General features: G+C 49.0%; 1 protein-coding gene across 2 annotated transcripts; it reads left to right on the top strand.

The window, feature by feature from the left end:
* The first annotated feature begins 4449 nt into the window (after nt 1–4449).
* On the top strand, nt 4450–23356 carry CCT7 (chaperonin containing TCP1 subunit 7). Of its 2 annotated transcripts, XM_039540852.1 has the most exons (12): nt 4450–4642; nt 8068–8221; nt 11498–11604; nt 11902–12027; nt 12507–12559; nt 13582–13753; nt 15830–15994; nt 17742–17930; nt 18992–19089; nt 20163–20295; nt 21637–21843; nt 22769–23356. In XM_039540852.1, the coding sequence occupies exons 1-12, from the start codon at nt 4637–4639 to the stop codon at nt 22991–22993; spliced, it is 1635 nt and encodes a 544-aa protein (XP_039396786.1). In that variant the 5' UTR covers nt 4450–4636; the 3' UTR covers nt 22994–23356. The 2 variants fall into 2 exon arrangements, with proteins under 2 accessions (XP_039396786.1, XP_039396785.1); XM_039540851.1 differs by lacking the exon at nt 4450–4642 and having other exon boundaries at nt 8053–8221.
* Nucleotides 23357–26144: the final 2788 nt, after the last annotated feature.

Raw genomic sequence — 26144 nt, 5'->3', positions numbered from 1 at the left:
TTAGGGCACGGGGATTTGCAGCCCTGTAGTGCAAGCCCGGCTTTATTGAATGCCCAGCTGCATTGCCACAAAGCACCACTCACTGGCTCTTAGCTAAAGTTGTAGAGCAGACTCTTTTCACTCTCTCTAAGTGGTCTCGGTGCCATTAGATGGGACAGAACACCACACCCAGAAGGTGGGTGGGTTACATGTGCACAAGGGGACAGAGGTTAGGTGATGAGGGCAAAGTGGGTTAAGCTAAACAGAAACAGGGTAGCTTCATTCCACAATGAGCATCTCCATCCTGAGCTTTTCTGGGGCCTGGTCCCAGCCTGCAGAATGAGCTCTCCCAAACCACCTCACTGCTTGGCACAGGTCACTAACCTTCCTTTCTCTGGGATTAACTACCCTGAGATTTAAAGCAGCCAATAAATCTCTGCCAAGGATAGGAGTGCCTTTATGGACAATGGAGAACTCTGCAGTTACACAGCAATCACCAAAAGTAACTATTGCTGGCAGGGAACCATGTACTGTAATATGGTTTTTCAAATAGCACACCATTGCAGGAACTAGAAGCTAAGGCAAAAGTGGACAGACTGAAGCTCCAACTCATGAGAGTAAAGGAACAACAGAAACTGTATCATCCTGGACAGCCAACTCCTCTCAACAGCAAAGATGGGGATAAAATCTATCCAGTTTGTAACAACGTTGGTATTTTGTTTGACTCTAAGCAGTTCTCTGTGTGTATCCAAATTTACCCCAACATTTCCGCCTTTTATGTAAATGCTTTTACTGTGAGCTCAGGTGAAGGTAACCCTATAACTTGTGCAGAGACTGTAAAAGTCAATGGTAAAATCTGTTTAGGGTAAATTACAGCTTCTAACATCACTCTTGTTAAAGCAGATCTTGTCAAAGAGGAAGATTACTTACAAAATAAGAGTGTGAATATTGTGATCCTCTATGTGTTTACTGTACGTGTGCCTTTAGCCAGAATCACTCTTGAATGGAATGGTGTTAAACATGAACTTATAGCTGATGTAAGGAAGCTATTGCCTAAGGATCTTTTGATTGGGGATGATATTAAAACATTGTTCAGTCAAGTTGATGACATAAACCAGTCAAAGGAAAGACATAATCCTGAACCTGTGTCTACTAGGGGCAAGGATTTGCCTGTGGAGAGTTTCTCCAAATGTTTGTCTGAGGAAGATGGCTGCTTGTCTGTGCAAAAAAGCAGTGCGTATGTGGAAAAAATTTCTGAGTGTCTCTGATATCTCAGAAGTAAATCTGGCATTAGATAAGGCTCAGGAAGATGTTTCTCTGGAGCAAATTCAAATTGGTGGTCAGGTTAAAGCCCTAACTGAGGAAGGAAGGGGACAGTCTTGGTGAGTGATAAATTGTTGGCTAGTAAAGCTTGGGGAAGTAAGTCTGACCCAGGTAAAAGTTATGTGCTTAAAGTAACTCAATGTAACAAGACACTATTTGTGGAAAACAGCAATTTATCTGTTGAGGGAGGGAAAGGCAAAGAGAGTTTAGATGAGCCTAGGCTGCCTTCTGAGCTGATGGCTTTGTCTAATCAGCAGTTTGGGAAAGCAAGGTTAGTGGAACATGAATATCCCTACACCTTACCTGTTACCAGAGTGGAAAACTGTGATAGTGAAGGAAATGTGCCTGTGTCTGTTAAGGGTAATGACTTGCCTATGAAAGGAGCTACCCCGATCTCCAAGCAATTGTCCGTGAACAGCCATGTGTGCTGGGAGAAGGGAAATGATATCCCAAGCTGTGTGTCTGGTAAAGGGGAATGTTTCTCCAGCACTTTTCAGACAGAAGAAGCCTGTCAGCCTATGATGGTTACAAATGTATCAGTTGACCCAGATTCTGGATACAACTAAAGCCCAAGAAGGAAGTGGTCCTGAATTTGTGTCTGCTAGGGATGATGACATTGTAACTACGTTGCATACAGTTAATGTCATAAATAACTCCCAGAGACCAAGCGATTCTGGTGCTTCTATTTTGCCTGTTGCTAGTGTGTTGCTGGATAAAGATATGACAATCTTGTCTGATCAGGGCACAAGGAAAGCATGAAGGTAATTTAACTATGTTACCTACTGACAGTGTGAAAACTTGTAACAAGGAAAAGAATGCTTCTAATCTTGTGACTATGAAGTCTAGCAGTTTACCTGAAAGGGGGGTTTGTGAAAATCCTCCTGATGGGACAGAGGTGATTCTGGATTTAAATGAAACCCAGAAAGAGTCTGTTGTTGCTCAGGAAAATGTTCCTTTAGAGCAAACCTGAGATGAAAAGGGTAAGGGCAGAATTTCTGTGAAAAATGAGTTGTTGCTTAGAAAGATTCCTGAAGAGAAAAATCTGCAGGGTAGTTTTTGCAAGTAGTTTGCTGCAACTGATGGGTGTGGAAGGGATTTGATTGAGTTAATTTAGGGTTTATCACTGTGTAGAGACAGCAACAGTTTGTTTGGGAGACTTGTTCCAGTTCCTAACTGCCAGAGTCTTTCTGAGGGTATGTCTACACTACAGGAGTAGTTCAATTCAACTTAAGTCGAATTTGTGGAATCGACCTTACGAAGTCGAATTTGTGTATCCACACTAAGGACACTAATTCGACTTTGTGAGTCCACACTAACGGGGCAAGCGTCAACTTTGGAAGCAGTGCACTGTGGGCAGCTATCCCACAGTTCCCGCAGTCCCCGCTGCCCATTGGAATGCTGGGTAGAGCCCCCAATGCCTGCTGGGGGAAAAATGTGTCGAGGGTGGTTTTGGGTAACTGTCATCATTGAACCATCAATCACGCCCTCCCTCCCTGAAAGCGCCTGCGGGCAATCTGTTCGTGCACTTTTCTGGTCAGTGACAGCGCGGACGCCACAGCACTGCGAGCATGGAGCCCGCTGCAGTTATGGCCGTTTTCACTTCCTCGCACCTTACCGCCCACCTCTTCCACAGTCAGCTGCTGAGAAATCAGGCTACTTTTTTATGGTGCTGCAAGCACTGGTGGACCATAGGGGACGTTTTACCAACATCAACGTCGGGTGGCCGGGCAAGGTTCATGACGCGCATGTTTTCAGGAACTCTGCTCTGTTTAGATGCCTGCAGGAAGGTAGTTTCTTCCCGGACCACAAAATAACTGTTGGGGATGTCATTCATCATCATTCATGCCCGTCACCCCAACCAGGGTATGGGCCGCCAACAACAGATCTCCATAGTCTTCTATCCTGGGCCATTCGCTCTAGCTGGTTCCAGGTATAGCCCATTTTTTTGCTATCAATTCATGTGCCGATGGTAATCCTCTGGCTGCAGAGGGTGATCGCCCAACCCTCCTCCTTTACCTTTGACAGGGGACAGGCAGATGGCCTCCTCCTCTCTCTGGGGGTTTGGGAATGTGCAGATGCCTATAGTGATCCTGGATTCTGGTTTTGTTTTTTACAATTGTGATTTTAATGAGGCGATCACTATTGCTTCTCTTTCCGATTCTTCAGCCTGCTCTGCTCCCACTCAGCCCCTGACTACTACCTGCCATCTCTGCACAGTATTTCACTAGCTTCACAACTACACCAGCCGTCCCAACCCAAGCCCTTCTCACTGCCTCAGGCTCCCCAGTAGTTTTGCTGTATGTACATTTGACATTTTTAAACCCTCCAAATCCCATCCCAGGCTGCATTTGAGTCACTGTCGTGGTAACTACATTGGTGCAAGCCCCTAATGAGGACGTGCTACGCTCATGTAAAGAAGGCTCACACGAACACGGCTTAATCCAGTGCAAATTTCTCTAACGCAGACAGGGAGTAGGTGCCCCCGCCCCCCGCCGCCTGTGACCCTCCACCATCAGACCCTCTAGTCTGGCCCATTTCTCTCCCTCTTGCTGCACTGGGGAACCCATCTACCTACTCCTCATTCACCAGCACCATTCCCCCACCTTGGCCCAGATATCACTGCTCCCACCCCACAGAGATGGGTGCTCTATATGGACTTGAATAGCAGATATTAGAAAAGTGAGCCCCACTAGTACTCCCCCCACACCTGCCGTGAGCCCCAGCAGTACTCCCCTCACCTGCCGGATAGTGAGCCCAACCAGTACTCTCCTCACCTGCCAGATAGTGAGCCCCACCAGTACTCCCCCACCTGCCAGATAGTGAGCCCCACCTGTACTCCCCTCACCTGCCGTGAGCCCCACCAGTACTCCCCCACCTGCCAGATAGTGAGCCCCACCAGTACTCCCCCCACACCTGCCGTGAGCCCCACCAGTACTCCCCTCACCTGCCGGATAGTGAGCCCCACTAGTACTCCCCCCACACCTGCCGTGAGCCCCACCAGTACTCCCCTCACCTGCCAGATAGTGAGCCCCACCAGTACTCCCCTCACCTGCCAGATAGTGAGCCCCACCAGTACTTCCCCCCAGATGCCAGATAGTGAGCTAACAATGGCCCCTCCCCCGCAGCCTTGAATCTCTATGGTCATCTGAGGGAAGGAAGGGCCGCCGGCCAGAGCCAGCCGCTGGCTCCCAACCATAGAGTTGGAGCAGGGAGGAACCGCCCGTTTCCTGTTAGAACTCCTCCCCCACCCTCGGGAAGGTTCTGCGCGAACGCAGTGCATTGTGGGCCCTGCAACCGTCGCTGCTGGAGGAACCGTACGAGACGTTCCGTCAAGATGATGGTGAGTGGGATCGGCGCGGCCGGGTTCATCCGCCGCCATCCGCCCCGGGGATAGGCCTTCCCGGCCCCACGGCGGCTCCCCTGCCCCCGCCGGGCTCTGGCCGGCCGGGATCAGCCGTTATTTGTGGGGGATGGCGGGCTTCAGCCGGAGCGGCGGGATCCGCAGCCGCCGCCCCGCCTCTCAGCACAGCCCGGCGGCAGTAAGGGCGAGGGGCGCTGCGGCCTGGTCCTGGAGCAGCCCATTGAGGGGGGGGGGCTTGGGGGCTCCGGACAGCCTGGTTACGGTGGGCGAATGGTGGCCTCGCCGGGACTACCAGTCACAGCAGGCAACGCGCGCGACGGCGCTTCCGAGCTGGGGGCGCCCGTGGCGCATTGCATGCTGGGGATTGTAGTGTGCAGGTCGAAACGGCGGGGACGGTGAAGGCAGCCTCTGGGTATTACAGCTATTAACCCTGTCCCTCTGGCTGCCCAAACCAGTGCATGCTGGGATCTGTAGTCCTCGGGCTGCATCTCCCTCTTACAGCCGCGGGGCCCATGATTGCCCAGTTTGTCTGCTGTGGGCAAGGCGGAGCGTTGCATGTGGGGAGCTGTAGTCATTGTGGTCCCCACAGTTCTGTTGGTGATGGGCGTGGCTCACTTTGATTCTGACACCTGCTGTCCCCAAGGTGTTCAGACCGGGGGGGGCGCTGTAAAGCTCAAACCTGTCATCTTTGTGGAGGGCACTTCCCTCTGGCTAAGCTAAAGGCAGCCCTAGGAACGTGCAGGCAGAGACTGTTACAAAAGGATTTACATTGAACGTAAGAACAGCCCTATTGGGTCAGCTCAAAGGTCCATCTAGTTCAGTCCCCTGTCTTCAGACAGTGGCCAATTCCAGGTGTCCCAAAGGGAATGAACAGAACAGGTAATCGTCAAGTGATCCATCCCCTGTCACCCATTCTCAGCTTCTGGCAAAGTGAGGCTGGGGACACCATCCCTGCCCATCCTGGCTAATAGCCACTGATGGACCTATCCTTCATGAATTTATCTAGTTATTTTTCTAACCCTGTTATAGTCTTGGCCTTCACAACATCCTCTGGCAAAGAGTTCCACAGGTTGACTGTGCGCTGTTTGTTTTAAACCTGCTGCCTATTAATTTCATTTGGTGACTCCTAGTTATTGTGTTCTGAGAAGAGTAAATAACACTTCCTGATTTACTTTCTCCATACCGGTCATGATTTATAGACCTTTTCATATCCCCCCTTAGTCGTCTCTTTTCCAAGCTGAAAAGTCCCAATCTTATTCTCTCTTCTCACAGGGAAGCCATTCCCTGCCCCATACCATTTTTGTTGCCCTTTTCTGAACCTTTTCCAATTCCAATACATCTTTTTTGAGATAGAGCGACCACATCTGCACGCAGTATTATTACATTGCATATAACTTGATTTTCTTCAAAGGCAGAATAATTTGGTTTTCTATGTAAACTTCCATTTAGGGTTATTCTGACAGAGGTAGAAGATCCTTGTTTCTATTTCGCAACATATTCTTCAAACTTGAGTTGAGGGCATATATTTAATTTTCATGTCATCGTCCCCCCTGTTGTCCCACAGATCTTCAAAGGCAACATTGTAATTGTTTTGAATCATAGTGGTCTTGCCATAAAACGATTTATTGCCAATGGATCAATCTCTCACATTATGATCATGGTGTAAATATAATCATCACATTTGGTTAGGTGTTGGACTAGCTTCCTCTTTAAGTGATACCATTTTGCTCGGATTTTTCAAAGGTAGTGAGAGAGAAAAACTGGTTGCTGGCCAGCAGGGAGTAAAGGGTCAGTGGCATGGAACCAGCCTAGAGCATAGTGAGGAGCCATTGGCTGGATGTTACTGTGGCCTTTTAGAATCCCCCAGTCATTCTCTTAAGAGCATAAGAATGGCCACATTGGTTCAGATGAATGGTCCATCTAGCTCAGTGTCTTGTCCCTTGCAGTGGCCAGAGCCAGATGCTTCAGAGAGAATGAACAGAACAGAGCAATGTTGAGTGATCCAGCCCCTGTCATCCATTCCCAGTTTTCTGGGGGTTGCAAGGTTAGGGACATCTACAGCATGGGGTTGCATCCCTGACCATCGTCACTAATAGCTATTGATGGCCCTGTCCTCCATGAACTTGCCTAATTTTATTGTTGTTGCCCTTGGTTATATCTTACCTGTAATTTTGACACTGGCCAGCCGTTTTCCCTGTCAGCCAGGTATGGGGGACCCAAAATGTTCCTCAGGCTTTGTCTGCAGTACGGAATTCAGGGCTTGTCTGCATGTGATACGCTACAGCAACCCAGCTCCAGTGCTTCAATTAGATGTTACCTATGCCAATGTTAGGGGTTCTTCCATTGGCATAGGTAATCCACCTCCCCCAGAGGTGGTAGCTAGGTCCATGGAAGATTCTTCTAGTGCTTTCCACACAGGGACTTAGTTGGCTTAACTAAGCCCCTCCAGTGTAGATTTTTCACATCCCTGAGTGATGTTATGCCCCAATTTTCTTGTGTAGTCAGGCCTCATTATCTGCATTTCGGTTACCACCAACAATGGATACAGCTGTGCTGGTGGCAGCAGCAAAGCAAGAGTAGATGGGGCTCAGGTGTTCATACCATGGCGATGAAACATGTCTCTGCAAGTTTACATGACAAAGTGGTAGAAATGCCTTTGCCCCATCCACACTGCCTGCCTAGCATTTCAGCACTGTTGACAGCTGTTGCAGTAGTATGGATGCTGTGTGTCTAGTGCAAAGTTGAAGCTGGAGGGTATTCATTTCATTGTGCTTCATGCTGTGGAAAGGGGAGGGGCCAGGAATTCAGCCTCTGAGGAGGGTTACAGAACATATCCACGGCAGGTAACCAGATTTAATGTTAACAGGATCTGCTCATTAACCTGCATTTGTTGAATTATGGTTGTATTCTAGAAGGAAATGGATCCTCACTGAGTCTAGGTTCTCCTTCATGTTAGTTGTATTTTTCAGACAAATCTAAACTAAGGTTGAATCCAGCTTAGTAATATAAAGGTTAAAAAAAAACAAAAACAGCTTACAAGAGTAGTGAACTACATGCATTAGAAACTCAAGAAATTCAAGGTCAAGATTAAATTTAGAAGAAAAACCCTAAACAGCTGAAAAATATGGAAATCCTTAGTTCTGTGACATCCAATCTTCAGATTTATAGAGCTCAAGGCAGGGGCACACTGGTTTCAGCCTGAGATAGGAATTTCAAGCAGTGACACTCTAATACAATGAACTGATTTCCTAAATTGTTCCCATCAGGAAAAGTGATTTATTGAATAATACTAATTAGCTGAGCTAGAAAGGTTAAAATATTGATATGCAGAGTTATTTTTAGGGTGACTAGTTGGCCTATTAAAATCTGAGCAAGGCATTGGCTAACGTATGTTGTCTTTTCAGCCCACACCAGTTATCTTGTTGAAGGAAGGCACAGATACCTCCCAAGGGATTCCTCAGCTTCTCAGTAACATCAATGCTTGCCAGGTTATCGCAGAAGCTGTTCGCACCACCCTTGGCCCCCGGGGCATGGACAAACTTATTGTTGATGACAGAGGTAAGTATCATGACTTCCTAGTGCTGCCTCTTAACACTTCAGTGTTACCACATGTAAGGCAGTGGCTTTTGACTGACTAACAAATAACATCCCTGCATGATACAAGATAATGTTTTCACCTCTCTGAGCCAGAAGGCGGAGAAGCGATCTAAGATTGATAGTGCACCCTCTCGCCCCCGCCCCCCAATCAAACCCAGCATTCATAGACCTCATCATGCTTACCGTGCCCCCATTCTCATTCCGACTCTCAGTTACACAATAGCTTTCAGTTCTAACAGAGACACTCCTTCTAGTGTACACATCTAATTCCTTGTGATCATGCTCAAACTTAAAACCTTTACTCCAGCCTCAGCTAGTTTACGGTATTTTAGTGACAGAAATTCCAATAGCGTTAAAGGGATGTGTTGTTTATCCAGGAGACTGAGTTAAGGTAGCTTTTTTTTCTTTCTGTCTAAAAAGCACCCCAAACCTAGGTGCTCCTGACAGGGAGGTGCCATGGTACGGGCTAGAGCCTGTCATAGTGTAGCCCAAGTGTTGTGAAAGTTTTTGTCTCTCCAGTTCTGCCAGTGCTCCTCAAACCTGATCTACAAACATCTTTTCCTCATAGACTTTAAAGTCAGAAGGGACCATCATGATCATCCGGCACATCGCAGGCCACTGAAGCTCACCCACCCATTCCTGTAATAGACCCATAACCTCTGGCTGAGTTACTGAAGTCCTCACGTCATGGTCTAAGCCACGGGTGGGCAACCTTTTTGGCCCGAGAGCCACATCGGGGTTGTGAAAAGTATGGAGGGCCGGGTAGGGAAGACTGTGCCTCCCCAAACAGCCTGCCCTGCCCCCTCCCACTTTCTGCTCCCTGACTGCCCCCCTCAAAACCCCTGACCCATCCAACCCTCCTGCTCCTTGTCCCCTGACCCCCCCCGCCTGGAACCCCCCACCCCCGACTGCCCCCAGGACCCCTCCCATCCAACCCCGTCCCCCAACCGCACCCCTCCCCTCCCCTCCCGGGACGTCCCCCCAGCCCTTTTCGGAATGCAGCCCTGCGGAGAACTCAGGAGGAGCAGGGGCTGCCATGCAGATGGACAGAAGTGGCTGTTTCCCCTTCAAACCGCCGCTTGTCTCTGGCTGGCTGCCCGGTGCTCATCCTGAATCCTCCGGTTGCGTTCCCCGTGCTCCCGCCACCCACACTGCTCCCCTGCCCCCGCAGTGCAGCCTCCCACCTTCCCACCCCCCCGTGGGGGGTGCACCGATGCTGAGCTGCCCCCTGTTGTGGGGGGAGGGGACTTGCCAGGGCACCCTGTCTTCACCCCTGAGCCGCGCCACCTGGCTGGAGCCAGCCATGCCGTCGTGCTGCAGGCACGGTGAGCTGAAGCTGCAGGGGAGGGGCCGGGGGCTATGGGGCCAGGCAGGACAGTCTCGCGGGCCAGATGTGGCCTGCGGGCTGTGGTTTGCCCACCCCTGGTCTAAAAACTTCAAGTTACAGAGAATCCGCCATTTATACTAGTTTAAACCTGCAAGTGACCCATGCCCCATGCTGCAGAGGAAGGCACAAAACCTCCAGGTATCTGCCAGTTTAACCTGGGGTGAAATACCTTCCTGACCCCAAATATGGCGAGGAGTTAGACCCTGAGCATGTGGGCAAGACCCACCAGCCAGACACTTGGGAAATAATCCTCTGTAGTAACACAGAGCCCTCCCCATCTAGTGCCTCGTCACTGGCTGTTGGAGATATGTGCCTCTCTCGTTATGAACCTGGATTCAGCCAGAGATGGCCTGCAGTGCTGAGTTGTGTGGCTCTTTATGGACGTGCAGGGCCTGAGCAGGGAGTGAACTGACATTGCTGAATGTATTTTCTCTTGTTTCACAACTAAGCCCAAGTGCCTGTGGTAGAGAGAGAGAGAGCGTGCCTGATGTGAGATCTGAGGCCTGAACCAGAGGCTGTGAACCAAAGTCAGGCAATGTATTAAAGCGGATGCTAACAAGTTCACTGTCTAGTACATGAACTTGGCAAAGTTGCTGCTAGTGTACTAGGCACTGGATATTTACGTAAATATATTCCAGCTAATACAGCCACATTCCAAGCCATCTAGTACAAGATAAGATGGCTTGACAAAATAACGAATAAGAATGTTTTCTCCAAAATATCAGGAACAAGGGGAGGTAAAAAATAGATGTTCTGAAATACGTAAGGTGGTATGCAACTTGTTTATCTCAGTCTAGAAATGTTGGGGTACCTCACCGTAACCCGTCGTCCAACCGAGAGGGCCGCAGAAAATCCCACTGCTGACTGAGCTGAGTCCATTGTAATGAGCATGCATGTGTTTGTGTACCTGAGACATAGATCTAGGGAGCTAGTACTGTGCTTCGTTGACAATAAACTTGGCCGAGCACCTTCTCCACTGAACCAAGTCTGTGGTCTGACTTTGAGTAACATCTGAATGAGCAGACTGCATTATCTGCTGTTAGTAGTGATCACATTGGAGCTCCAAGGACAGAAGCGCTGGGCAGCCTGAACAGCGTTACTGAGGCAGCCTTCAACACTTAACAACAGTTTCCTTCTATGAAGAGTTATTGCATTAACCCACTGTGGCACTTAATAACCCTGCTTGCTCCATTGGTATAGAACCACATACAAAGAATAACCAAAGAATGGGAAGGAGAGTGAGGTGATGATATCAAGCAGGGTTGTTAGAGGCACTCTTACATCAAAATTCATGTTTTTTAAAAAAGGCTTTAGCTACAGTAAGATCAAGACTGGCCACCTTTCAAGTCCATTTTGCTTTTCACCATTTATACTGTTTCCTTTCTTCTTAGCTTGGACTATTTCCTGTCCTTTTCATCTGATTTGTAGGCAGTAGTCAGTCACTTTCAGCTTGTGGGAATGTGGAAATACAGCAGTGATCATGGTCCAAATGCAGCTGAGGGACAGTCACTTGGCTGAAGAAAAGTTGTCTTTAATGAAGATTTAGGGCTTCATCCTCTGCTGATTGAAGTCAATGGCAAAGCTCACGGTGCAGGAATCAGGCATTTAGAGACTTTATGGAAACCTTTCTATCCCAGCAAAAGCCAGGGGCCCAGCTTTTCCTGAAAAGGAAAATAGAGTGAAGCGTAGTGAGGCTTCCTGGTGTGTTAAACTAATCAAAATAATAATCTAACTGGCCTTGAGTTCTAAATAACGCCCTCAAATGCTGGAGTTTACACCTGCCTTTGGAGCGGGAAGGCAGGTGTCTTCAGTCAGGAACTTTGGACTGAACTCTTTTTCTAAAACCATAGGCAAAGCAACTATCTCGAATGATGGCGCCACAATCCTGAAACTTCTTGATGTCGTCCACCCTGCTGCCAAGACGTTAGTGGACATTGCCAAATCTCAGGATGCAGAGGTATGAATGTGAACAGCTGTGCTTCTGAAGCATAAACATAGGAGGACAGAGGAAGCATACTATGAAATGCCGGGATACCAAGTGAGGCCTTGTGTGTTGCTCAGGTCTCTGGAAGGCGCTGGCAGCATAAGTGTCTAAGTCACATGTCCATGTTTGCATTCACAGTATATACACCTCATGCTTAGGGTGGGATGTCTTTCTGAAACTGCTGTACTTTTTGGGTTTGCTGATCTTGTGCTAATGTAGAACCTTTAAGATGTGATAGTGATGTGAACAAACTGCGTTGTGGTGTTGCAGGTTGGCGATGGCACGACCTCTGTGACTATGCTGGCTGCAGAATTCCTGAAACAAGTGAAGCCCTACGTGGAGGAAGGTGTGCATCCTCAGATCATCATCCGAGCCTTCCGCACTGCAACCGAGCTGGTAGGGAAATGCATGGGCTAGTGGGGAGTCCATTTGGTACACAAAATTGCATAGTTGTCTAGAATATCTTGGACAGTGATTCTGGCAAAAATCATCTCTAACATGGATTGGGGCTGATGCTAAATAGGTTCATTAATGGCTATTAGCCAAGATGGTCAGGGACACAACCCCATGCTCTGGGTGTGTCTAAATCTCCAACTGCCACAAGCTGGGACTGGATGACAGGATGGATCACTCAGAATTGCCCTGTTCTGTTCATTCCCTCTGAAGCATCTGGCTCTGGCCTCTGCCGGGTATAGGATACTGGGCTAGATGGACCATTGATCTGTCCCACTATGGCCATTCTTGTGTACTTAAAATATCAACTGCATCAAAAGTAGCAATGAAGGTTGAAATACAAATACAAGAATCTGCTAGAGGGCTGATCACATTCTTAAATGTGAGTCACTAATTTCAGCTACTGGCTTTTGTTTTGACAGGCTGTAAATAAGATCAAAGAGATTGCAGTGACAGTGAAGAAGGAAGATAAGGCGTAAGTTCCCATTTGAGTTTGAGAAGCCTGTATTGTGACTAGGTGGTATATCTGCCCCAGGAAGTGCCTTGTTGATTCAGAGGCATTCGAAAGTTGTTTTTTTGCTGAACTTTATGTGGTCCTGGGTTGAAGATTCCAGGCCAAATTCAGATCTGGGATCAATAGCTGCTGCCACAGCTAGATTTTGCTCTGAATTTGGAATCTGTAGGTCTGACTAAGAAGATGCTGTGCTCTCTCTCCAAGGCTGCTACTTCAGAAAAGTATCTAGGCCATTGTTTGCCAGCTTGGGTGCATAATGCTAGGCGCCTAAATGAATGGCCTGATTTTTCACACTGGGTACTGAACCACCTGCAGCTCCCACTGAAATCAGCAAGCGTCTTAGATGCTCAGCATGTCTCTGAAAATCAGGCCACTTACTATGTGCCTCGCTTTATGTACCCCCGTGGGCAGCTGTTGTCCCTAATGAACTGAGCTGCTCTAATGAGGAGGGAATGTTGCACACTGAATGGTTTTTATCATTCCTACTGACTGTGGGGGAAGCCCTTGCACGTCCGTCAGTGGATGCAAAATACAGTAGCTCTGGAAACTGTTAGTAAACACAGCAGTGAGTTCAGGTCCCTCCTGAGTTCTGTTTCCTGCCCTCTTACAACCTCTAACAAGTAGCGTAAGCCAGAGGTTTCAAAATGGCCTCTAGTTTGGGTGTCCCATTTGAGATCCTTGGGGTCTGTGTTTCAGAACAGCTGAATGCTGGTGGCTTCCGTGGACTTTGGTTGGAGTTGTGGGTGCTGAGGTGAACCCATGGTGGCTGAGGCGGAGCTCTGTAAATTAGAGAGGCCCTTTCTGAAAATTTGGACCTTAAACGCTGTGTGCCTCCGTTTCCCTCTCTGTAAAAGGAGGCTAATGCTTCCTCATTTGGGTTGGAGGGGGGAGTGAGGCTTAAGAAATGCATATGAAATGCTTTGCGATCTGGCAGAAGGCACTAAGACATGTGCAAGCTGTGACTTTTTTCTTTTCTCTTGCAGTGAGCAAAGAAGGCTGCTGGAGAAATGTGCAGCCACAGCCCTCAACTCCAAGCTGATCTCCCAGCAGAAGGACTTCTTCTCCCGGATGGTGGTAGATGCCGTCATGATGCTTGATGAGTTGTTGCAGCTCAAAATGATTGGAATAAAGAAGGTGCAGGGAGGTGCCTTGGAAGTAAGTTCTGTCTGAGGCTCCTGTTAGCACAGAGGCGTTCTTAGGGATTGTCTACACAGCAAAGAAAACCCCATGGCTGGCCTGTGCACATCCCCTAGAGCCGTAATCATTTGCTCTACTCTTGAGCATGAAAGCCCTGGCACAGACACCCCGCACACTGGCCAATGGTTCCTTGTTTTGCCTTCTCTCTGTAATTCCCCACTTCAGTTTGCAAACAGGCAGGAGTGGGTAGGGTTGTGTTTCTGTGCACACCAACCGTCCAGATCCTCTGCAGCGCTGCCCTTTGTACAAAGCGGGGGTGTAGTGCTATCACTGGTGGTGGTGGCTTCTGTGTTTCTAGCTTTCACTACACCCGCTTCATGCGGGGATGAAGAACTCCACAAGGCAGTGGAGAAGTCGGGTCTTCAGCCCTTATCCAGGTGGTAGTTCTTAGTTACTTCTGGAAGCAAAGAAATGTAACACCCTTGCTTACATACTGCAAGGGGACTCATCCTGAATTGGCCGGAGGGAATGGACTGTATGAACTGCGAAGAGTTATCCATTTCCATTTGTTTGCCTAGGTTCTTATACGGTGCCCACCACCATAGTATCTGACCACCTGTGGTACATAGTATTAAACCTACGTACCTCAATAGAAAACAGTTCCTGGGGTAAGGGCCAGTTGGTGCTGTTTGTCTCTTTTATATCTTAATCCCATGTAGATGGTGGGTTAGGTGGCATATCTCCACTGAAAATTGGAGCCTGTACTAGTCTCTAGTGAGTGAATTGTTGTTCTGTGGTTGTTTCTGCCTGTAAATACTTCACACAAACATTTCCATGGAGGAAAGAGATGGTCACTACGCCATTATCTTACCCAGACAGGTAATGTAGTCAATCGGAATTGGTTCTGCATGCAGCCAGTCATAACTGAGGATCTGCTAGCATTTCAGAGAGTCACCGGCTGATTTCAGATGGGAGAGACCATCCTATTTCCTTACTTTCTAAGGAAAATCAGTTCAGCTGTTTCTGGCAGGAGCTACAGAGAATGGAAGCTAGTTTTGTCAGATGCTGTTTGCCCTTGAATGTGGTTTTGAACAGTTTTGAGGATAGTTTTCCCCCCCGATTGCCGTTTTGATGGGTTTAGCAGGGCAGGTCTTTGAGCCTGAGGATAGTGCAGCATCCTGCTTTCCAGGGTGTCGGTTGAACTCTTGAGCTTACTCCTCATCCAGGCTGTGTGGAGGTTTTGGGTCACCTTGGGGGCCATGCTCATGTACTCTAGGGAAGGCCTTTGTGGCTTTGGCAGCTCCTCCTGGTCACAATGGACGTGCTGCGTCTGGGTTCTGGATGCTCAGGATAGGAGCTGCCAGCATGTTTGCTGAGTTTGGGGTGAGACAGGAGGTGGTTGTAACTCAAGGGCTGGAGCTGTGCCCTGACTCCTCCCAGAGGGCCGGAGAAGGGAGTGCTGCGAAAGGAAACTGGCATTTTCTGAAGGCTTGGTGCAGAAGCCCCCTTCTAATAACCTTGAGACTGTACTTTCCTGGGGTAGCTGACCCTGCAGGGAAGCCTGCCTGGGAGAAGTCCACGTGGCACCTAGTGGGTTGTTAGAAAGATGTAGTATAGGGAAAGAATGTGACTTTGCCTTTTCTCCAACATGGAGTGTTAAAAAGATTCCACCCTAGGGGGCAGCGTTGGGCAAGCCAGTCTCATGTGCATAGCAGCTCCCATCCCGAGTTTGCTGTAATCTAGAATAAGGCAAGAGATCAAGTTTAGGGAGGTGGTTGAGCAGGGGTAGGCATCTTCAGAGGGTACAAATGGGAAAGGCATCAGAGAGAGACTGGAGAGCGCTGTCTGTTGAGCCTGAGTTTTGTATAGTGCCTTTTGCGATGGTATCATGTGTGCTGATGGGAGAGGGTGGTTTTCTGGGCAGAGGAGATAAATGTCTGCCACATGTGTTCTGTAAGGGTGGGTTAACCAGAAGAAACAGATGTCGTAGGGTAAATGGCACTTTGCTTTCACTGATTCTGAAGCAGGGAGTCCTCCCGCAGGAGCTCGTTAACCCTGTCTGGCTAACCCCAACATCAACCCGCCTTCTTTCAGGAGTCCCAGCTGGTGGCTGGAGTTGCCTTTAAGAAAACGTTCTCTTACGCCGGGTTTGAGATGCAGCCGAAAAAGTACGAGTCCCCCAAGATCGCTCTGCTGAACATCGAGCTAGAGCTCAAAGCCGAGAAAGACAATGCTGAAGTGAGAGTCAACAACGTGAAGGTAAGAGCTGAAAGGAAAGATCAGGACCAAAACGAACGTGCACTTCCAGTGCAGAATGAGGCTTCTCTGATTATTTCGGAGCCTCTTCTAAACCTTCTGGTGGAGGAGAGCTGCTGTTCCCTCTTGGATGGGGTTGGCCTGTTGCCCTTCCACATGTAACTATCGCTGCATTGTGTATCCTTGTCTAACCAGCTCGGATTGATATGCATCATTGGCCTTATTTAAGGTCCATGTACCCGGGCAGGCTGTTCCAATTGAAACCTAGTGTGCCATCCCCCAGCTGAGTTATCCCTGGCCAATATGAAAAGGACAGTACCACTATGCTTTTCTCTACCCTAGTAATTCCCAAACTTGTTCATGCCACGTCCCCTTTGGACTCACCTCTGGTAATGTGACCCCCAGGGGTCTGAGATAGAGCCGTGACCCAAACCCAACGGGACCTGACAACCTGTATAAGGTCAGGCCAGAAAACAACCGAACTCCTTGGGCTGGGCTCGGCTCTCCCCTGGCTGCTCCTGGGATTGGTGAAGCAGCAGCTGTGAGCCCCATTCCTGCTAGTTGATGCCACCTCGCTGCACTGCCCTGTGCGTGCTGCGGAGCGACTGTGCTGATGAGCCAGCCCTGTCCCTGCACAGTGGCCACGGTACAGCGAGGCCGCGGTAGCCAGGACACACAGCCGCCGCAGGCTGTGCAGCGTGCACATCTTGTGACACCCTAGCCCATGACTCCTGCTGCATCTATTCCAGTGACCGGCCCGCTCGATAAACCGGAACTGAGCAGTGTCCTAAGTGCTGGTTTTCATACATGTGTGGAAGTCACTGGAGCGTCTCACAGTGCATTGAAACAAGGTGAAGCTTTTAGCCACTGGCCATGTGTAGCTTCTGATAATACAGAAGCCGTACACCTTGGCCCCCTCATCACATGGGAGGAGGCTCCAGGCAAAACTACTGGCAGCCAGTGTTAGGGCTGAGAGTTTAATTTAGGGCTGAGTTCCTGATTTTTGGTTCCCACAGCAATCGTGGTCACTCAAGCTCGCCTTGCATTTTATGCAGGAATGGAGAGGTTAATCTTGGTGTCTTGGCCACGTTACAGTCTGAGTAATTACTCAGTTCCCCATAAATTCTCCAGGCCATCCCAGCAAATAATGGTTTTCTTTACTTTCTGTCCTGAATGGTTCTATAGCGTTGCTGCGCCCGGTTTAAATCCTTGCCACCCAGCAGTGGCTGCATTTTAGTGATGGCTGGAGTGACTCTTTTGTGTCTGGTTTGTGAAGTGTGAGCACTGTGGAAAAGCACAAGATAAATATCAGTCGCTATCTGCATTCTCTGTTGTAGTGTATTCTCTATTAGTTCCTTGTGCTAACTGCATTAGACAGTCTCCTCTCCTTCCTATAAATAACACTCCGATATTTGTACAACCCTTCCTGTCTCCTCCCCATTAATCACCGGTTATCAAGATACATTCAGCTGTCACTTGTCTTCCTGTTAGTTCCTCCAATCCCTTTATCTGTTAGTCATGCTGCTGCTTTGAGCTTTGTAACTTTCTCTGTGTCTCCTTATAAAAATGAGTGACCTAAAATTGCCTGTGAGCGTGTAAAAGCGAACACCTGTCCAAGGCTGTATCAAGTGGTATCATCGCTGCCTTTTGTCTCACAAGGGATCTCCCTGTGCAGGTCACCTCCAGTGGCATCTGCAGTTCTTTGTAATGAAACTGCATTGCAAGCTCGTCTCTGATTCTTTTCCGCCAGGATTACCAGGCCATTGTGGATGCAGAGTGGAGCATCTTGTATGACAAGTTAGACAAAATCCACAAGTCGGGAGCCAAAGTTGTCTTGTCCAAACTTCCGATTGGTGACGTAGCTACTCAGTACTTCGCAGACAGGGACATGTTTTGTGCTGGTCGAGTTCCGGAAGAAGATCTCAAAAGGACTATGATGGTAACTTTGATTTTTTTTTTTGTAATAAAAGGTTTAGATTTGCTATTAATCCTTGGCTTTTTTCACTCTCTCCCTGCCCTGTACTAAACTGTAAGCCAGTGGTTCTCAACCCAGGGTATGTGAGTACCCCATGGGGGTACTTCCAGGGGGTACTTCCAGGGAGTACTCAACTCATTTAGATCAGTGTTTCTCAACCTGGGGTTGCAGCCCCCAGAGGGGTCATGGAACAGGTTTGGGGAGGTTGCAAGCGGGGGGAATGCCTGGGGTTGCCTGTCTGCTGGCCAGATCACTCATAAAGCACTGCACTAACAACGCAGATGGCATGAAGGAAAGGGACATTCCGAGTGAAGATTTAAAAATATCTTGTAAACCATTTGATGCTTTGCTGATACCCGGAGGAGCATATTAAAAGCTGCACTGTACGGGGGATTGTGCCGTACTGGTTGGACTAGGACTCCTGCAGTCTTTTTGCTGACTTTACTGCAGTCATTTGGTGGCTTTGAGCAAGTCACTCAGGCTGGGATTTTCAAAGGCGCCTGAGGGAGTTAGGTGCCCACCTTCCAGTGGGAGAGTGGGAGTTCAGTGCCCTTCTTACACTTTCTTCACCTGTACCTCAGTTTATCCATCTGTAAATGGGTGGGATATTTATCCTATGTCACTTGACTGGTGTCTGCAAAGCACAGAGATCCTTTTGGCAGAGGAGCTTGTAAGCCCAGTGTGCTCTGTGTACTGCTTCAGCCTGCTCTGCACCCGGTGTTTGTACCAGTCGTTTGGGAGGAGGGGGGGGTTAACTGATTTGGTTACGCTGGTGGAACAGTCAGGTTTTCCGAGCCCTTCGTTTAGGGGCTGTGCTGCTTCTGGCTGGCATTTCTGGTCTTAAGCCTTCTCCTGGGGGTGGCTACAGCCCAGGCTGCTCCGTGCCTGAGAGTAGCAAATCACAGTCATGCCAACCAGTTACAAGGCTCTGTGACTGTGCTGCCAGTGCAGAACAGTAACCTGCTGTCTGGGCGTGTCCCTCTGCTGTTACACTAAAGCCACCTTGTCTCTTCTGAACGTTGCAGGCCTGTGGTGGGTCTATTCAGACAAGCGTTAATGCCCTGACAGATGATGTTCTGGGACGGTGTGAACTCTTCGAGGAGGCCCAGATTGGAGGAGAGAGGTAAATATACTGTAGCTTGAACTGTTCATTGTAACGTGGCACTTTAATTTGTGTTGGAATGTTACTGCTGTAATAGTAACATTTCTGGCAGGTAAAGTGCTAACCTGGTGAAATCTCAGCGTGTTTGAGTATCTCTCCATGTTTTGTCTTGATGTCTGGCCAAGGGTATCACACCTCCTCACGCTTCTCGAGGGCCAGTGCACTTAATGTAGTGTCTTGTACGTACATAGTGACTTTCATCCCAAAGGATCCTGCAGCGATGTGCAAAAGTATATAGGCATCCCTTCATCCGTCACCGAAATGCAGCCCCTTCTGGGGTTGAGAGGGGCAGCTGTGTTAACACCCCACAGCAACATTGTACATCAGCTAGTACAAATGAAGCTTAATATCATACCTCAGTGGATTTTCAGCTTTTTCATCCTGTGGCCCATCTCGAAGGGGAGGGCCCCTTGGGGACCAACTCCCAACATCCTAACCCTTCTGGCTGTTTGTTTCTCCCCACTTTGTCCTGTGGGGCCCCAGGAAAATCTCCCCAGATAACTGCTTCAGCACAGACTCGGGCTGGGGGGGAGTACTGGGTATCTGCGGGAGAATTTGCATCCCATTCATAGACTAATCTGGCCCTCCCCTGTTTCACTGGAGATTCAACAGGGTCACAGTACAAGTTAGAAGGGCTGCAGATACGTGTTCAGCTTTGGAAGGGAATATCTCTCTTGCCAGATCACCCACAAAGCACCTTTCGAAGCTGTCTAAGGACTTGTCTAGATAAACATTTAGTTTGCAGCAGGTTGGGAGGTAAGTCTGCCGCGCGCTAGCCTGCTGCACGTCATTTGGCCGTGCGTTAACAGTGCTCTGGTGTGTTTTGATGGCTGCCGTTTCCACGCACGCGATGTCAGAACGCATTACAGAACCGTTAGCATGTGACAGCGGGGTCTGCAGCCAGTCAGTGCGTGGCAGGCTAGCGCCAGGGAGACTTACACCCCGGCTTGCTGCAAACCACGTGTTCGTTAGATGAGCCCCAGGTGCTGGTTATCGTGGCAGTGCTAACCCTTGACATGCTCTGCTCTCGGCAGGTACAACTTCTTCACAGGCTGTCCAAAGGCCAAGACGTGCACGCTCCTGTTGCGAGGAGGTGCAGAGCAGTTTATGGAAGAGACGGAGCGGTCCCTGCATGATGCCATCATGATAGTCAGGAGAGCTATCAAGGTATGGAGGAGCTGGAGACGTTGCCCAGCTGTTTACATTTGCCATAGCCTAGGGTTTTTGTTTGAAAGGACCCGAAACTTACCTTCCTCAGCAAGGAGGTAAATCCCGTGCAGCACCTGGGGCGGAGGGATGTTTTGGGAAAGGTGTAGGGCAAAGAAAACGTGAACGTGTTTGTTCAGGGGCGGAAGGATCCTGCCATCTCAGGAGAAGCAGTACTGTGGGTTTCCACTCCCATAGTGCAGTGAACAGAAAGCTGGCCAGTGTCGAAGGGGCAGTTCCCAAAGTAACACAGGCCCCTAGAAGCCAGCCACCCTTGAACACTGTCTGGCGTTCTCCTCTAGCACAGCCCTGGAGGCTAGAACTGCCCTCTGACCAAATGGGCTGTGTATGCGCTAACCCCAGTCAGCTGAGTGATGAGGAATCCCCGGGGGTGCAGAATGGCTCTTCCATTTGGTTCGGATGGTGCTTTAGCAGAGTACCCCTGACACACTTGCCTGCTTCTCTCATCTTTCTTCAAGGATTTTTTCACTCCCGCCCTGCCCCGCACTGGACGTAAGCCATCGGCCCTCTCCTTGAAACGCATCCTGGTGGCTCTCCAAGCAGCTAGCCAACTGATATGAGTCAGGGCTAGGGGCACCGGGACAGTGATATTTATCTGTATCTGCGTGTCTGTCATCCCTCTCCCCCCCTTCATGTGCTTGTCATTGTTGATAGCTTGTGGGCATTTCTGGATAGCATCTAGCTACCCCTGTGTTAGTATACTTTGAGGTAAGGCGTTCTCAGAGCACAGGTGCCTTGTGGGACATAAGAGGAAACAGTTTAGGATTTTGAACCATTTGCTTCTAGCAAAGACGCCTCAATTTGCCATTTACTGAAGGAAATGTCAGGAGAAATAGCTGGTAGCGGCGCTCAGCAGCAACGCAATTGCTTAGCAGAAGCAGCACTTCAGGCTTGTGCCACCTCTTTGACCACGTGATGGAAGTGAAAGTAACTTCATTCACTACTAGTCATGTCTGTGTCTGGCCTGAGAGAAGGTGGAGCTGGAGAAAAGGCACCCATTTATGTCAGTAGCAGGGTAAGCTCCCCTTCCAGAGCCTCTCCTCCTACGCCTGGAGGAGCCTCTGGCCCTCTGCAGAAATTACCCGTAAAGCTGACTGGTTGTCCTGACGGTGGTGGTGGCTTGCGTGATGTCGACACTCCAGATCCAGAGATGTCATCAACCAGATCTGTGACAGGTTAATTGTGTGTCCTGGGCTTTCTCCTCTATTCGGTAACTAGTTTCAGTGTAATCGTTGTATTTGGAGAAAGGTAATGGAACGTTTTACTCTTGCTCCGTTTCAGAACGACTCCGTTGTTGCTGGCGGTGGTGCTATAGAGATGGAACTTTCGAAATACCTCCGGGACTACTCCAGGACCATTCCAGGCAAACAGCAGTTGCTGATAGGCGCTTATGCTAAAGCCCTTGAGATCATTCCACGCCAGCTCTGTGACAATGCCGGGTTTGATGCCACCAACATTCTGAACAAACTGAGAGCCAAACATGCCCAGGTGGGCTCGCCCCCTTGAACGAATGTGTTTTCGGGGAACCGATAACTCTGAATGTCTTGAAGCATGCAGAACAGAGCAATAATACAGCTGTAACTGTCTCAGTTGCTGCCTCTTTGATTAAGTTCTGTGGTTTGTTTTCACATGTGATGAGGAATCTGCTGCTGGTTATAAATAGAAACTTTTCCTTTTGATTGTAGCTGTGGGGTGACTTTTTTAGAGTTGCTCTTGGGGTTTTGATTTGCTTTTTGAAAAGGCGTCACTTGGCAGGAGAGAGTCTATTTTAAACCTTCCAGTGATGGAGTAGAAAAGTTGATAGTGCTTTTCCAATGAAATGCAAACCTGGCTAGGTTCCAGTTCAGACAATTATATGTTGCCTCCTTAAGTGCCCCTGGAACGTTCCCTCGACTGCAGTTTTGCTCTTCCCTTCCTAGCAAACAGTTGGGCAGTGTTTGTGATCTTTGCCGTGTCCCACCCCAGAGATGACTGCATCTAAGCAGTGTTAGCCAGGAGGTTGATAGTGAGGGAGAGTTTGTAAAATGCTATATAAAAGGTAAGCAATTGCACCTTTTCGTTAGGAAAGATGCAGTCTGAACCCAGGGCTAGGAGCTGGCAATTCCTGAGATCTGGGTTGGGTGTGGGGGGCACTTGGATCGCTCTCCGTTGGCTTCTCAGTACATTAAGTGGTGTGAATGCCAGAGACAGTGTGGGGCATAGTTAATGGTTTATAATGCAATTGGCAGATGGAAAGTGTTAAGAGCTAATACTTCCCTCAAGCAAGACTCTTTCTGATTGCAAGTGAGGTTAATGAGGAGGAGAATTGCTGTCCCCTGCTGCATGTTAGCACATAGGAGCTGTCTCTCTTCTCCCTGTCTTCTTGTCTACATTTTGCTGTGTAACTGACCCTTCCTCCTGCTGTCTTCCGCAGGGAGGTACGTGGTACGGCGTGGACGTGAACAACGAAGATATCGCTGATAATTTTGAAGCCTACGTGTGGGAGCCAGCCATTGTGCGCATCAACGCTCTGACGGCGGCGTCTGAGGCTGCTTGCCTTATCGTGTCCGTAGATGAAACCATCAAGAATCCCCGGTCTACAGTAGACGCCGCTCCTGGTGGGCGGGGCAGAGGAAGGGGGAGGCCACACAACCACTGAGAACGGTGCCTTTGTCAATGTCATATGACGTGGGGCCCAGGGACGACACCGGTGGCTACTGTCTACTAAAATATCCCAGTTTAAAAAAGAATTGATGCCGAGTGTCTCCTAGTTTACAAACCATTTACCACCTGGCTACTTGATGGGTTTACAGCCAACTGAGAAACCAAATCGGAGTCGATAGCAGCAGCCTCTTGTGGAACCCTGGTCTCCGTGTCTTCTAGGTCCCACTCTAGGCTCTTGTTGTCCTTCCATTATGGAACTCCGCGCAGTGTTGGCATGTGGCAGTTCGTGATTGTATTTATTGGTTTTTCTATTAGAGTTTTGAACCGAGACACAAACACAATAAATAGTTACAAGCACCTTGTGGCTAGCTGCGGATTCTCTTGTTTTTCTCTGATTAGAATCTGCTTCGATGGGGAAACACCCAGGGTGGTTGTAGGATTCTTAAAACATCCTTTGTTTCTGTGAAACACTGTCAGCTGTGTGCTTTAGCTGGCAGGATCTGGGGCAGACCTGCTTAGATGCTTTGCCTCAGAAGGCAAATCTCCTATTTTGTTTATTTGTCTCTCAGAGCACTCCCAGACTGCGTAATGAGCTTTATTTGCCTGAGTTTAGTAACCCATGAGATCCTCTGTTCAATGAAACCCCATTTAGGGTAAATGCTGTTGCTGATCCTGTCCTGGAAGCCTGTCTGATTGCCATTGGAAAGCTGTAAAGCGCAGCTGGCGCCTTCCCTCCCATCTCTGCTGCATGATAATTGTGGGTACTTGAGTTTCCATCAAGGAGTAATGGGGTTGGAGAGGCTGGTAACCAGGGCAGTTATGTACTAGATCACGATATAATGAGCATGGCCCTTCCTGTGCAGGCTAACAACTTTTCTTCATGCGCCTGGCAAACCTGGATGACTTGTCAAACTGATAAACAAGGTGGTGGTGGTGTGGGGGGGTTTCCAGGCTGCTGTTTAGCTGCTACTGCTGAGGTCATATGACGGTGGGGGGTGGGATGAACAGCTGTGGGAAGAGAGCTGAAAGAACTGTATTGATCTGGTATCAATCCATTGAGCTCTCATTTCAACAGGCAAGTTTAGACTTGGTTGCACCACAAATCACGTTATTACTTATTGCAGGCTATCTGCAAACAAGGAGCATGTGAAATCCTTGCTTGGAAGGCCCTAAGGACGTCTTAATTATTACAGACAGAAAAGCAAATGCTTCCTGGATGTAACCTTCACCTCAGCAGTGTCCAAGAATGGGGAAAATCATAGCTTTGATGCTGCAAAACGAGTTTGAAGAAGGGGGAAAGACCTGGCAACACTAATTGACTTGCATTTATTTCCTGCTAGAAAAGTGTTAAGTGACTTACAAGTTTAGAAGACATGTAGAGGGGAAGGATGGACTGGTGGCTTAGGGCCCTGACATAAGACCTGGGTTTGATTCCCTGCACTGCCACAGACACTGACATACCTTGGGCAAGTCACATAGTCTCTGGGCCTCAGTTGCCCATCTGTACAATGGACATAGCAGCACTGTCCCACCTCACAAGGGGTGTTGTGAGGATAAATCCATTAAAGATTGTGAGGTGCTCATGCTACAGGGATAGGGGAGCTTTACACGTCTAAAGATCGCAAAATTCATCCTGGTTTGGGTTTTCAAAGCAGTTCATGTCTTCCATTAACATCCGTTCCTTGCGCCTGACTTTGCTGCCGTTATCCATTGTTCGCTCCAGATTAGGTTGCTGCAATGACGCTACATGCGGCTACATCTTAAAGCCATTTGCAGAGGAAAGCTGGTGCAGAACGCAGCTGCTTATTGAGCAGGGCATCTTGCTGGGAGTATCATACACGCTGCTCGGGGGCCTGGACCAGTTACCAAGTTGTTTAAGGTGCTGGCTATCTCCTACAAAGCCTTATATGGCCTGGGAGTGGCCTACCTGAGGGATCATCTCTCCCCTGGCTGTACTACAGCTGAGGCCAGCATTACTGCTGGAGCTCGCTCCCCTGGTTATCAGGCAGCAGCCAGCAGGGTGTTCCCTAGGAGGGGTTTGACTCTTGACCTTTCCCCCAGCTCCAAAATAGCCTGAACTTGGTGACCTGGGTGCACAGCAGAGGACACCTGTTCCATAGGGACTTAGGACAGAGCTGGGGCCTGCTTCCCAGAGCCATGAAGGAATGAGTTTTTGTAGGTATCTTTCTGGCAAGAGCACCACTTGGGGATGATTTGAACGCTGCTGGGATTATGTTGTCACACTGATTGGTGTCTTTATCATTTACATTGAAATAGTTACAAATAACTTCCAGGGAAGATGTGTCCATCCCCTGGCTCCTCTGACAGTCTCTCCCAGTGCCCAGGCACATGTATTGACCATGGCCTAGCATGTCTTGTTGAGATAAAGGCTGCTGCACGTAGCATGTTTGCGCCTCTTTAGCCATCGAAAAGGGGTGACAAAGACCACGTCTGTGAAACCTCGGTCACACCTTTGTCACTGGGCGTCACAAACATTGGCCCTTCCCCATGTGCTTTGGCTTCAGCAGGAAGCGGAAGGAACAAGAAGTCGGCGAGCGGGAACTACCTACTCCTGCTTTTCTGCCCACCGTTACGACGTGACCCAAGAGCCCTAGTCATCCCCTGGGGCCTCATTGGGCAAGGCACTGTACAAAGAATACAGCAGTGGTCCCTGCCCCTCAGAGCTTACACTTGACAGAGGGGAGAACAAGGAGATGTTACTCAGCCGTGCTGGAAGTGGTGTTTTGCAGTAGCTGTCACGGCAAAGGAGAGTTTAAAGCATTCCCTCTCCTGTTAGCACGCTTCTGCAAAGCAGCTTACAGAGTCAGGCGTCCTTCCTTTGGACGTCAAGCTGCAGCTACTGGTGTAAAGCCATCCAAAATGGAAGGCTAATCCACACCCACCAACTGATGTAAATGTACCCAAATGGGTCTCAGGCGCTCCGTCATTACTGCTACAACCCAGAGCACTGGAACGCAGCTGTGGGTGTGGCTAAGACTGGTCTGCCTCAGGGAAGGAAGAAGTGGGGCCGAGCAAGACTGCGACTGGCTTCCTGCAGTGGGTTAGTGCAACTCAACACGAGAACAAGGGGACATCTGACAAAATGTAAAGGTGGCAAATCCGGAACTGATAAAGGGAAATACTGT

The sequence above is a fragment of the Mauremys reevesii genome, linkage group 5, assembly GCF_016161935.1.
Source record: "Mauremys reevesii isolate NIE-2019 linkage group 5, ASM1616193v1, whole genome shotgun sequence".
In the NCBI taxonomy this organism is placed as follows: Eukaryota; Metazoa; Chordata; order Testudines; family Geoemydidae; genus Mauremys; species Mauremys reevesii.
This window is presented reverse-complemented; position numbering and strand designations above follow the sequence as displayed.